Below are 12,029 nucleotides of genomic sequence, written 5' to 3' on the forward strand. Positions count from 1 at the left end.
AATTAGGTATTTATAAAATATGGGTGAGATTGATTATACAATATCGTGAGAAACGTCAATGGAGTGTTCTTTTCTGGGTGTCCTAAGAACGCAGCTAAGCATTTACTGGTCGCTCATCAACCTCACCTGCATCTGCGGCCGGTGTTGTGCGATTGTTTTCTTATGGGAGTCACGCTCTTTCTCGACCACCTGCGGGCAATACACACCACCTTGTGTCAACACTTCGAGAGTTAAAAACATGCAGACCTGTATAGATTATTTCTAAAAATTGCTTGTTTTGTTTATATTTTCACAATGCCGAGCACGAAACGCTGGCAATGTAGTCTCTGTAGTGGACGAGAAAGAAGATAACGGTTGGTTCACGTCTTCTGCACTATATAAATTACGTATTTATAAAATATTGGTGAGATTGATTATACAATATCGTGAGAAACGTCAATGGAGTGTTCTTTTCTGGGTGTCCTAAGAAGGCAGCTAAGCATTTGCTGGTCGCTCACCGACCTCACCTGCATCTGCTGCCGGAGTTGTGCGATTGTTTCCTTATGGGAGTCACGCTCTTTCTCGACCACCTGCGGGCAATACACACCAAATTGTGTCAACACTTCTAGAGTTAAAAGCATGCAGACCTGTATAGATTATTTCTCAAAATTGCTTGTTTTGTTTATATTTTCACAATGGCGAGCTGAAAAGGCTGTCAATGCAGTCACTGTAGTAGACGAGAAAGAAGATCACGGTTGGTTCACGTCTTCTGCATTATATAAATTAGGTATATATAAAATATGGGTGAGATTGATTATACAATATCGTGAGAAACGTCAATGGAGTGTTCTTTTCTGGGTGTCCTAAGAACGCAGCTAAGCATTTACTGGTCGCTCATCAACCTCACCTGCATCTGCTGCCGGTGTTGTGCGATTGTTTCCTTATGGGAGTCACGCTCTTTCTCGACCACCTGCGGGCAATACACACCAAATTGTGTCAACACTTCTGGAGTTAAAAGCATGCAGACCTGTATAGATTATTTCTCAAAATTGCTTGTTTTGTTTATATTTTCACAATGGCGAGCTGAAAAGGCTGTCAATGCAGTCACTGTAGTAGACGAGAAAGAAGATCACGGTTGGTTCACGTCTTCTGCATTATATAAATTAGGTATTTATAAAATATGGGTGAGATTGATTATACAATATCGTGAGAAACGTCAATGGAGTGTTCTTTTCTGGGTGTCCTAAGAACGCAGCTAAGCATTTACTGGTCGCTCATCAACCTCACCTGCATCTGCGGCCGGTGTTGTGCGATTGTTTTCTTATGGGAGTCACGCTCTTTCTCGACCATTTGCGGGCAATACACACCACCTTGTGTCAACACTTCGAGAGTTAAAAACATGCAGACCTGTATAGATTATTTCTAAAAATTGCTTGTTTTGTTTATATTTTCACAATGCCGAGCACGAAACGCTGGCAATGTCGTCTCTGTAGTGGACGAGAAAGAAGATAACGGTTGGTTCACGTCTTCTGCAGTATATAAATTACGTATTTATAAAATATTGGTGAGATTGATTATACAATATCGTGAGAAACGTCAATGGAGTGTTCTTTTCTTGGTGTCCAAAGAAGGCAGCTAAGCATTTGCTGGTCGCTCACCGACCTCACCTGCATCTGCTGCCGGAGTTGTGCGATTGTTTCCTTATGGGAGTCACGCTCTTTCTCGACCACCTGCGGGCAATACACACCAACTTGTGTCAACACTTCTAGAGTTAAAAGCATGCAGACCTGTATAGATTATTTCTCAAAATTGCTTGTTTTGTTTATATTTTCACAATGGCGAGCTGAAAAGGCTGTCAATGCAGTCACTGTAGTAGACGAGAAAGAAGATCACGGTTGGTTCACGTCTTCTGCATTATATAAATTAGGTATTTATAAAATATGGGTGAGATTGATTATACAATATCGTGAGAAACGTCAATGGAGTGTTCTTTTCTGGGTGTCCTAAGAACGCAGCTAAGCATTTACTGGTCGCTCATCAACCTCACCTGCATCTGCGGCCGGTGTTGTGCGATTGTTTTCTTATGGGAGTCACGCTCTTTCTCGACCACCTGCGGGTAATACACACCACCTTGTGTCAACACTTCGAGAGTTAAAAACATGCAGACCTGTATAGATTATTTCTAAAAATTGCTTGTTTTGTTTATATTTTCACAATGCCGAGCACGAAACGCTGGCAATGTAGTCTCTGTAGTGGACGAGAAAGAAGATAACGGTTGGTTCACGTCTTCTGCACTATATAAATTACGTATTTATAAAATATTGGTGAGATTGATTATACAATATCGTGAGAAACGTCAATGGAGTGTTCTTTTCTGGGTGTCCTAAGAAGGCAGCTAAGCATTTGCTGGTCGCTCACCGACCTCACCTGCATCTGCTGCCGGAGTTGTGCGATTGTTTCCTTATGGGAGTCACGCTCTTTCTCGACCACCTGCGGGCAATACACACCAACTTGTGTCAACACTTCGAGAGTTAAAAACATGCAGACCTGTATAGATTATTTCTAAAAACTGCTTCTTTTGTTTATATTTTCACAATGGCGAGCTGAAAAGGCTGTCAATGCAGTCACTGTAGTAGACGAGAAAGAAGATCACGGTTGGTTCACGTCTTCTGCATTATATAAATTAGGTATTTATAAAATATGGGTGAGATTGATTATACAATATCGTGAGAAACGTCAATGGAGTGTTCTTTTCTGGGTGTCCTAAGAACGCAGCTAAGCATTTACTGGTCGCTCATCAACCTCACCTGCATCTGCGGCCGGTGTTGTGCGATTGTTTTCTTATGGGAGTCACGCTCTTTCTCGACCACCTGCGGGCAATACACACCACCTTGTGTCAACACTTCGAGAGTTAAAAACATGCAGACCTGTATAGATTATTTCTAAAAATTGCTTGTTTTGTTTATATTTTCACAATGCCGAGCACGAAACGCTGGCAATGTAGTCTCTGTAGTGGACGAGAAAGAAGATAACGGTTGGTTCACGTCTTCTGCACTATATAAATTACGTATTTATAAAATATTGGTGAGATTGATTATACAATATCGTGAGAAACGTCAATGGAGTGTTCTTTTCTGGGTGTCCTAAGAAGGCAGCTAAGCATTTGCTGGTCGCTCACCGACCTCACCTGCATCTGCTGCCGGAGTTGTGCGATTGTTTCCTTATGGGAGTCACGCTCTTTCTCGACCACCTGCGGGCAATACACACCAACTTGTGTCAACACTTCGAGAGTTAAAAACATGCAGACCTGTATAGATTATTTCTAAAAATTGCTTGTTTTGTTTATATTTTCACAATGCCGAGCACGAAACGCTGGCAATGTAGTCTCTGGAGTGGACGAGAAAGAAGATAACGGTTGGTTCACGTCTTCTGCAGTATATAAATTACGTATTTATAAAATATTGGTGAGATTGATTATACAATATCGTGAGAAACGTCATAGGAGTGTTCTTTTCTTGGTGTCCTAAGAAGGCAGCTAAGCATTTGCTGGTCGCTCCACCGACCTCACCTGCATCTGCTGCTGGAGTTGTGCGATTGTTTTCTCTTGGGAGTCACGCTCTTTCTCGATCACCTGCGGGCAATACACACCAACTTGTGGCAACACTTCTAGAGTTAAAAGCATGCAGACCTGTACAGATTATTTCTCAAAATTGCTTCTTTTGTTTATATTTTCTCGATGGCGAGCTGAAAAGGCTGTCAATGCAGTCACTGTAGTAGACGAGAAAGAAGATCACGGTTGGTTCACGTCTTCTGCATTATATAAATTAGGTATTTATAAAATATTGGTGAGATTGATTATACAATATCGTGAGAAACGTCAATGGAGTGTTCTTTTCTTGGTGTCCTAAGAACGCAGCTAAGCATTCACTGGTCGCTCATCAACCTCACCTGCATCTGCGGCCGTTGTTGTGCAATTGTTTTCTTATGGGAGTCACGCTCTTTCTCGACCACCTGCGGGCAATACACACCACCTTGTGTCAACACTTCGAGAGTTAAAAACATGCAGACCTGTATAGATTATTTCTAAAAATTGCTTCTTTTGTTTATATTCTCACAATGCCGAGCACAAAACGCTGACAATGTAGTCTCTGTAGTGGACGAGAAAGAAGATAACGGTTGGTTCCCGTCTTCTGCATTATAGAAATAGGTATTTATAAAATATTGGTGAGATTGATTATACGATATGGTGAGAAACGTCAATGGAGTGTTCTTTTCTGGGTGTCCTAAGAACGCAGCTAAGCATTTACTGGTCGCTCATCGACCTCACCTGCATCTGCTGCCGGTGTTGTGCGATTGTTTCCTTATGGGAGTCACGCTCTTTCTCGAAAACCTGCGGGCAATACACACCAACTTGTGTCAACACTTCTAGAGTTAAAAACATGCAGACCTGTATAGATTATTTCTAAATATTGCTTGTTTTGTTTATATTTTCACAATGCCGAGCACGAAACGCTGGCAATGTAGTCTCTGTAGTGGACGAGAAAGAAGATAACGGTTGGTTCACATCTTCTGCAGTATATAAATTACGTATTTATAAAATATTGGTGAGATTGATTATACAATATCGTGAGAAACGTCAATGGAGTGTTCTTTTCTTGGTGTCCTAAGAAGGCAGCTAAGCATTTGCTGGTCGCTCACCGACCTCACCTGCATCTGCTGCTGGAGTTGTGCGATTGTTTTCTCTTGGGAGTCACGCTCTTTCTCGACCGCCTGCGGGCAATACACACCAACTTGTGTCAACACTTCTAGAGTTAAAAGCATGCAGACCTGTATAGATTATTTCTCAAAATTGCTTGTTTTGTTTATATTTTCACAATGGCGAGCTGAAAAGGCTGTCAATGCAGTCACTGTAGTAGACGAGAAAGAAGATCACGGTTGGTTCACGTCTTCTGCATTATATAAATTAGGTATTTATAAAATATGGGTGAGATTGATTATACAATATCGTGAGAAACGTCAATGGAGTGTTCTTTTCTTGGTGTCCTAAGAACGCAGCTAAGCATTTACTGGTCGCTCATCAACCTCACCTGCATCTGCGGCCGGTGTTGTGCGATTGTTTTCTTATGGGAGTCACGCTCTTTCTCGACCACCTGCGGGCAATACACACCACCTTGTGTCAACACTTCGAGAGTTAAAAACATGCAGACCTGTATAGATTATTTCTAAAAATTGCTTCTTTTGTTTATATTTTCACAATGCCGAGCACGAAACGCTGGCAATGTAGTCTCTGTAGTGGACGAGAAAGAAGATAACGGTTGGTTCACGTCTTCTGCAGTATATAAATTACGTATTTATAAAATATTGGTGAGATTGATTATACAATATCGTGAGAAACGTCAATGGAGTGTTCTTTTCTTGATGTCCTAAGAAGGCAGCTAAGCATTTGCTGGTCGCTCACCGACCTCACCTGCATCTGCTGCTGGAGTTGTGCGATTGTTTTCTCTTGGGAGTCACGCTCTTTCTCGACCACCTGCGGGCAATACACACCAACTTGTGTCAACACTTCTAGAGTTAAAAGCATGCAGACCTGTACAGATTATTTCTCAAAATTGCTTGTTTTGTTTATATTTTCACAATGGCGAGCTGAAAAGGCTGTCAATGCAGTCACTGTAGTAGACGAGAAAGAAGATCACGGTTGGTTCACGTCTTCTGCATTATATAAATTAGGTATTTATAAAATATTGGTGAGATTGATTATACAATATCGTGAGAAACGTCAATGGAGTGTTCTTTTCTTGGTGTCCTAAGAACGCAGCTAAGCATTTACTGGTCGCTCATCAACCTCACCTGCATCTGCGGCCGGTGTTGTGCAATTGTTTTCTTATGGGAGTCACGCTCTTTCTCGACCACCTGCGGGCAATACACACCACCTTGTGTCAACACTTCGAGAGTTAAAAACATGCAGACCTGTATAGATTATTTCTAAAAATTGCTTCTTTTGTTTATATTCTCACAATGCCGAGCACAAAACGCTGACAATGTAGTCTCTGTAGTGGACGAGAAAGAAGATAACGGTTGGTTCCCGTCTTCTGCATTATAGAAATAGGTATTTATAAAATATTGGTGAGATTGATTATACGATATAGTGAGAAACGTCAATGGAGTGTTCTTTTCTGGGTGTCCTAAGAACGCAGCTAAGCATTTACTGGTCGCTCATCGACCTCACCTGCATCTGCTGCCGGTGTTGTGCGATTGTTTCCTTATGGGAGTCACGCTCTTTCTCGACCACCTGCGGGCAATACACACCAACTTGTGTCAACACTTCTAGAGTTAAAAACATGCAGACCTGTATAGATTATTTCTAAAAATTGCTTGTTTTGTTTATATTTTCACAATGCCGAGCACGAAACGCTGGCAATGTAGTCTCTGTAGTGGACGAGAAAGAAGATAACGGTTGGTTCACGTCTTCTGCAGTATATAAATTACGTATTTATAAAATATTGGTGAGATTGATTATACAATATCGTGAGAAACGTCAATGGAGTGTTCTTTTCTTGGTGTCCTAAGAAGGCAGCTAAGCATTTGCTGGTCGCTCACCGACCTCACCTGCATCTGCTGCCGGTGTTGTGCGATTGTTTCCTTATGGGAGTCACGCTCTTTCTTGACCACATGCGGGCAATACACACCAACTTGTGTCAACACTTCTAGAGTTAAAAGCATGCAGACCTGTACAGATTATTTCTCAAAATTGCTTGTTTTGTTTATATTTTCACAATGGCGAGCTGAAAAGGCTGTCAATGCAGTCACTGTAGTAGACGAGAAAGAAGATCACGGTTGGTTCACGTCTTCTGCATTATATAAATTAGGTATTTATAAAATATTGGTGAGATTGATTATACAATATCGTGAGAAACGTCAATGGAGTGTTCTTTTCTTGGTGTCCTAAGAACGCAGCTAAGCATTTACTGGTCGCTCATCAACCTCACCTGCATCTGCGGCCGGTGTTGTGCAATTGTTTTCTTATGGGAGTCACGCTCTTTCTCGACCACCTGCGGGCAATACACACCACCTTGTGTCAACACTTCGAGAGTTAAAAACATGCAGACCTGTATAGATTATTTCTAAAAATTGCTTCTTTTGTTTATATTCTCACAATGCCGAGCACAAAACGCTGACAATGTAGTCTCTGTAGTGGACGAGAAAGAAGATAACGGTTGGTTCCCGTCTTCTGCATTATAGAAATAGGTATTTATAAAATATTGGTGAGATTGATTATACGATATAGTGAGAAACGTCAATGGAGTGTTCTTTTCTGGGTGTCCTAAGAACGCAGCTAAGCATTTACTGGTCGCTCATCGACCTCACCTGCATCTGCTGCCGGTGTTGTGCGATTGTTTCCTTATGGGAGTCACGCTCTTTCTCGACCACCTGCGGGCAATACACACCAACTTGTGTCAACACTTCTAGAGTTAAAAACATGCAGACCTGTATAGATTATTTCTAAAAATTGCTTGTTTTGTTTATATTTTCACAATGCCGAGCACGAAACGCTGGCAATGTAGTCTCTGTAGTGGACGAGAAAGAAGATAACGGTTGGTTCACGTCTTCTGCAGTATATAAATTACGTATTTATAAAATATTGGTGAGATTGATTATACAATATCGTGAGAAACGTCAATGGAGTGTTCTTTTCTTGGTGTCCTAAGAAGGCAGCTAAGCATTTGCTGGTCGCTCACCGACCTCACCTGCATCTGCTGCTGGAGTTGTGCGATTGTTTTCTCTTGGGAGTCACGCTCTTTCTCGATCACCTGCGGGCAATACACACCAACTTGTGTCAACACTTCTAGAGTTAAAAGCATGCAGACCTGTACAGATTATTTCTCAAAATTGCTTGTTTTGTTTATATTTTCACAATGGCGAGCTGAAAAGGCTGTCAATGCAGTCACTGTAGTAGACGAGAAAGAAGATCACGGTTGGTTCACGTCTTCTGCATTATATAAATTAGGTATTTATAAAATATTGGTGAGATTGATTATACAATATCGTGAGAAACGTCAATGGAGTGTTCTTTTCTTGGTGTCCTAAGAACGCAGCTAAGCATTTACTGGTCGCTCATCAACCTCACCTGCATCTGCGGCCGGTGTTGTGCAATTGTTTTCTTATGGGAGTCACGCTCTTTCTCGACCACCTGCGGGCAATACACACCACCTTGTGTCAACACTTCGAGAGTTAAAAACATGCAGACCTGTATAGATTATTTCTAAAAATTGCTTCTTTTGTTTATATTCTCACAATGCCGAGCACAAAACGCTGACAATGTAGTCTCTGTAGTGGACGAGAAAGAAGATAACGGTTGGTTCCCGTCTTCTGCATTATAGAAATAGGTATTTATAAAATATTGGTGAGATTGATTATACGATATGGTGAGAAACGTCAATGGAGTGTTCTTTTCTGGGTGTCCTAAGAACGCAGCTAAGCATTTACTGGTCGCTCATCGACCTCACCTGCATCTGCTGCCGGTGTTGTGCGATTGTTTCCTTATGGGAGTCACGCTCTTTCTTGACCACATGCGGGCAATACACACCAACTTGTGTCAACACTTCTAGAGTTAAAAGCATGCAGACCTGTACAGATTATTTCTCAAAATTGCTTGTTTTGTTTATATTTTCACAATGGCGAGCTGAAAAGGCTGTCAATGCAGTCTCTGTAGTAGACGAGAAAGAAGGTAACGGTTGGTTCACGTTTTCTGCAGTATATAAATTAGGTATTGATAAAATATTGGTGAGATTGATTATGCAATATCGAGAGAAACGTCAATGGAGTGTTCTTTTCTTGGTGTCCTAGGAACGCAGCTAAGCATTTGCTGGTCCCTCACCGACCTCACCTCCATCATCTGCTGCTGGATTTGTGCGATTGTTTCCTCATGGGAGTCACGCTCTTTCTCGACCACCTGCGGGCAAGACACACCACTTTGTGTCAACACTTCTAGTGTTAAAAAAATGCTGACGTGTATAAATTATTTCTAAAAACTGCTTGTTTTGTATATATCTTCAGAATTCCGGGCACAAAAGGCTGGCAATGTAGTCTCTGTAGTAGACGAGAAAGAAGATAACGATTGGTTCAAGTCTTCTGCAGTATATAAAGTAGGTATTTATAAAATATTGGTGAGATTGATTATACAATATCGTGAGAAACGTCAATGGAGTGTTCTTTTCTTGGTGTCCTAGGAACGCAGCTAAGCATCTGCTGGTCGCTTACCGACCAAACCTCCATCTGCTGCTGGAGTTGTGCGATTGTTTCCTCATGGGAGTCACGCTCTTTCTCGACCACCTGCGGGCAAGACACACCAGCTTGTTTACAACACTTCTAGTGGTAAAAACATGCAGACCTGTATAGATTATTTCTAAAAACTGCTTGTTTTGTTTATATTTACACAATGCCGAGCACAAAAGGCTGGCAATGTAGTCTCTGTAGTAGACGAGAAAGAAGATAACGGTTGGTTCCCGTCTTCTGCAGTATATAAATTAGGTATTTATAAAATATTGGTGAGATTCATTATAGAATATAGTGAGAAACGTCAAGGGAGTGTTCTTTACTTGGTGTCCTAGAAACGCAGCTAAGCATTTGCTGGTCCCTCACCGACCTCACCTCCATCATCTGCTTCTGGAGTTGTGCGATCGTTTTCTCTTGGGAGTCACGCTGTTTCGCTACCACCTGCGGGCAAGAGACACCACCTTGTGTCAACACTTCTAGTGTTAAAAACAGAGTTAATGTTAATGCCCTAGGGGCGTTGTGTGTATTGCACGAATAATGAATAAAATAGACCATATCTGCAAAAATTGGGAATTTATTTATTCGCAATGGAGATGACCGACGGCAGCAGTCTTCTGTAGCAGGCGAGAAAGGCGCTCATGCTCGGTTCGCGGGTTCATCAGTTCATAGGCGTAACTTGAAATGTGAAAAATTGAACGAGAGTACCCACAAGTTTTCTCCGAAATGACGTGGATACACAAGGTGCGGCGACACTGAGCGGACGTGCGCGCATGGGCTCCACCAATATTCGCCAACGGATGCGATTCCTTAGGTCTCACCACCGAAAGTTTGCAAGAATCAACCGCAGTGGCGCCAGAGGCACAAGTGGACACCGAATTTGTGACAAAACAATTGTTGTTTTACGAGACTTTATAATTTTCGGCAGAAAGCCCAAAGATTGGCCGAGCTCGACTTCGGTGCGCTCGCCAGTAGGTTAGACCTTCTTTACATTGTAGCGCTGGCAGACGAGGGTCGAAAGACGAGCACATAGGGCTGACCTAGCAACTTTAATATCAAAGGAGGGTGATCCGCACGTTTTATACCGTATCCAGAAAGGGAGTGATTGTAGGGAACCCGCGCAAATCAGCGCAAAATGCAATAAAACCTGAAGAAATGGGGGAAGCGCGCAGGCGCACATTGAAGCCACTCTACGTAGAAGCAAAAGAACTGAAAAAGGATTGACCCATTCTGGTCTGACAGGTATCGGACACGCCGATGAGTACACAAAAATCAATAGCGGCAAACCAAACTGCCGCTATTTGGTTTTTTTTGCACGCAAGCGCGTGTCCTGTATTGCTGGTGAGTATCAGGTAACAGCAGGCCTGCTGAAGAAGGGCGGCGAGATTGTGCTAGAAAAATTAGGTACCCTGTATACGCAATGCCTTGTGACCTCGAGCGTATCAGAAGCTTGGAAGAACGCTAATATTTTCTTATTTCATAAGAAAGGAGACGTCAAGGACTTCAAAAGTTGCAGGCCGATAAGCTTACTGTTCTTTGCTTACAAGGTATTTATTAAGGTAAGGTAATAAGAACAAACCTTCACTTAAATGAACCAAGTGATCAGGAAGGCTTTTGTAAAGGTTACTCCACATAGAAACTTTAACGCTATCACTGAGGTGATAGAGAAATGCGCAGAATTTGACCAACTCCTATATACGTAGCCTTCATAGATTGCGAGGAAGCATCTGACTCAGTGGAGACCTCAGCTTTCATGAAGGCATGGCGGATGAAGGGTTTGGATTATTGATATGTGAAATTATTCAAGGATATCTATGAGGACCACAGAGCTACTATAATCCTCTTACAATAATGAACGCAATTCCAATAAGAAACGCATTTAGGCAGGAAGACATGATCTGGCCAATGCTCTTCATCGCCGCTTTACAGTAGGTCTTTGGAGGCGTAAATTGGGAACATTTGGGGATAGATGTTAATGAAGAACACCTAAGTGACCAGCAATTCGCTGATGACATCGGATTGCTAAGCCACTCATTACATGGACTGCAAAGCATGATTAAGGAGTTAGGCAAAGCAGAACGGTGGGTGCAAAAATTAACATACAGAAAGCCAAAGCAATGATCAATAGTCTAGCAAGCGAACGGGAGTATACTATTGGTGGCGAGATGCTAGAAGCAGCAAGTGAATATGCCTACTTACGGCAGGTAGCGACCGCTGATTCAGTTTATGACAAATAAATGACTACAAGAAAAGAATGGGGTGGGCCGCATATGGCAGGTACTCTTTGATAATGAATGGCAGTTTGCCAATACCGCTGAAGAGAGAAGTATTCAAAAGCTCTATCTTACTGGTAATCAAGTATGGGACAGAAAGGTGGAGAGGCTAACGAAAAGTCTTCAGCTTAAGTTAGGGATAACGTAGCGAGCTATGGAAAGGAAAATGTTTGGTCTAACATTAAGAGACCGGAAGTGGGCTCAGTGGGTGACGGAACAATGACATCCTAGTCGAAATCAAGAGGAAGAAATGGGCTTTGGCAGGGCATGTAATGGGAAGGCAAGATAACGGCTAGTCTTTATCGGTAACGGAGAGGATTCCAACAGAAGGGCAGCGTAGCAGGGGGTGGCAGAAAGTTCGGTGGGAGAATGAAATTAAGAAGTTTGAGGGGATGCGGTGGCCGCTACTAGCGCAGGACAGAGTTAATTGGAGAGACATGGGAGAGGCCTTTAACCTATTGAAAAATCCGGTATCGCGGCAAACCGGATTTTACAGGAACATATCGG

At 42.3% G+C, this 12,029-nt stretch overlaps 1 protein-coding gene across 17 annotated transcripts in view; it reads right to left on the minus strand.

Annotated features, from left to right (window-relative positions):
- The window catches only part of LOC149327517 (uncharacterized), a 212,192-nt gene that overhangs the window by 29,320 nt on the left and 170,843 nt on the right, over positions 1–12,029 (minus strand). For 8 of the 17 annotated variants that reach the window (XM_089563169.1, XM_089563165.1, XM_089563155.1 and 5 more), the window contains 11 exons: positions 9,628–9,693; positions 9,238–9,309; positions 8,864–8,929; positions 8,105–8,167; positions 7,725–7,787; positions 5,447–5,509; positions 5,067–5,129; positions 4,687–4,749; positions 4,307–4,369; positions 3,548–3,610; positions 3,167–3,229 (listed from right to left, as the gene is read on the minus strand). In XM_089563169.1, coding sequence (XP_089419295.1) covers positions 3,167–3,229; positions 3,548–3,610; positions 4,307–4,369; positions 4,687–4,749; positions 5,067–5,129; positions 5,447–5,509; positions 7,725–7,787; positions 8,105–8,167; positions 8,864–8,929; positions 9,238–9,309; positions 9,628–9,693 — 708 coding nt within the window. Of the gene's footprint in view, positions 1–3,166; positions 3,230–3,547; positions 3,611–3,927; positions 3,991–4,306; positions 4,370–4,686; positions 4,750–5,066; positions 5,130–5,446; positions 5,510–7,724; positions 7,788–8,104; positions 8,168–8,863; positions 8,930–9,237; positions 9,310–9,627; positions 9,694–12,029 lie in introns of all 17 variants that reach the window. The other 9 variants (XM_089563167.1, XM_089563166.1, XM_089563156.1 and 6 more) reach the window with 8 other exon arrangements.

The sequence above is a fragment of the Amblyomma mixtum genome, chromosome 10 (assembly GCF_055824585.1).
Source record: "Amblyomma mixtum isolate Tamu chromosome 10, ASM5582458v1, whole genome shotgun sequence".
Classification (NCBI taxonomy): Eukaryota; Metazoa; Arthropoda; class Arachnida; order Ixodida; family Ixodidae; genus Amblyomma; species Amblyomma mixtum.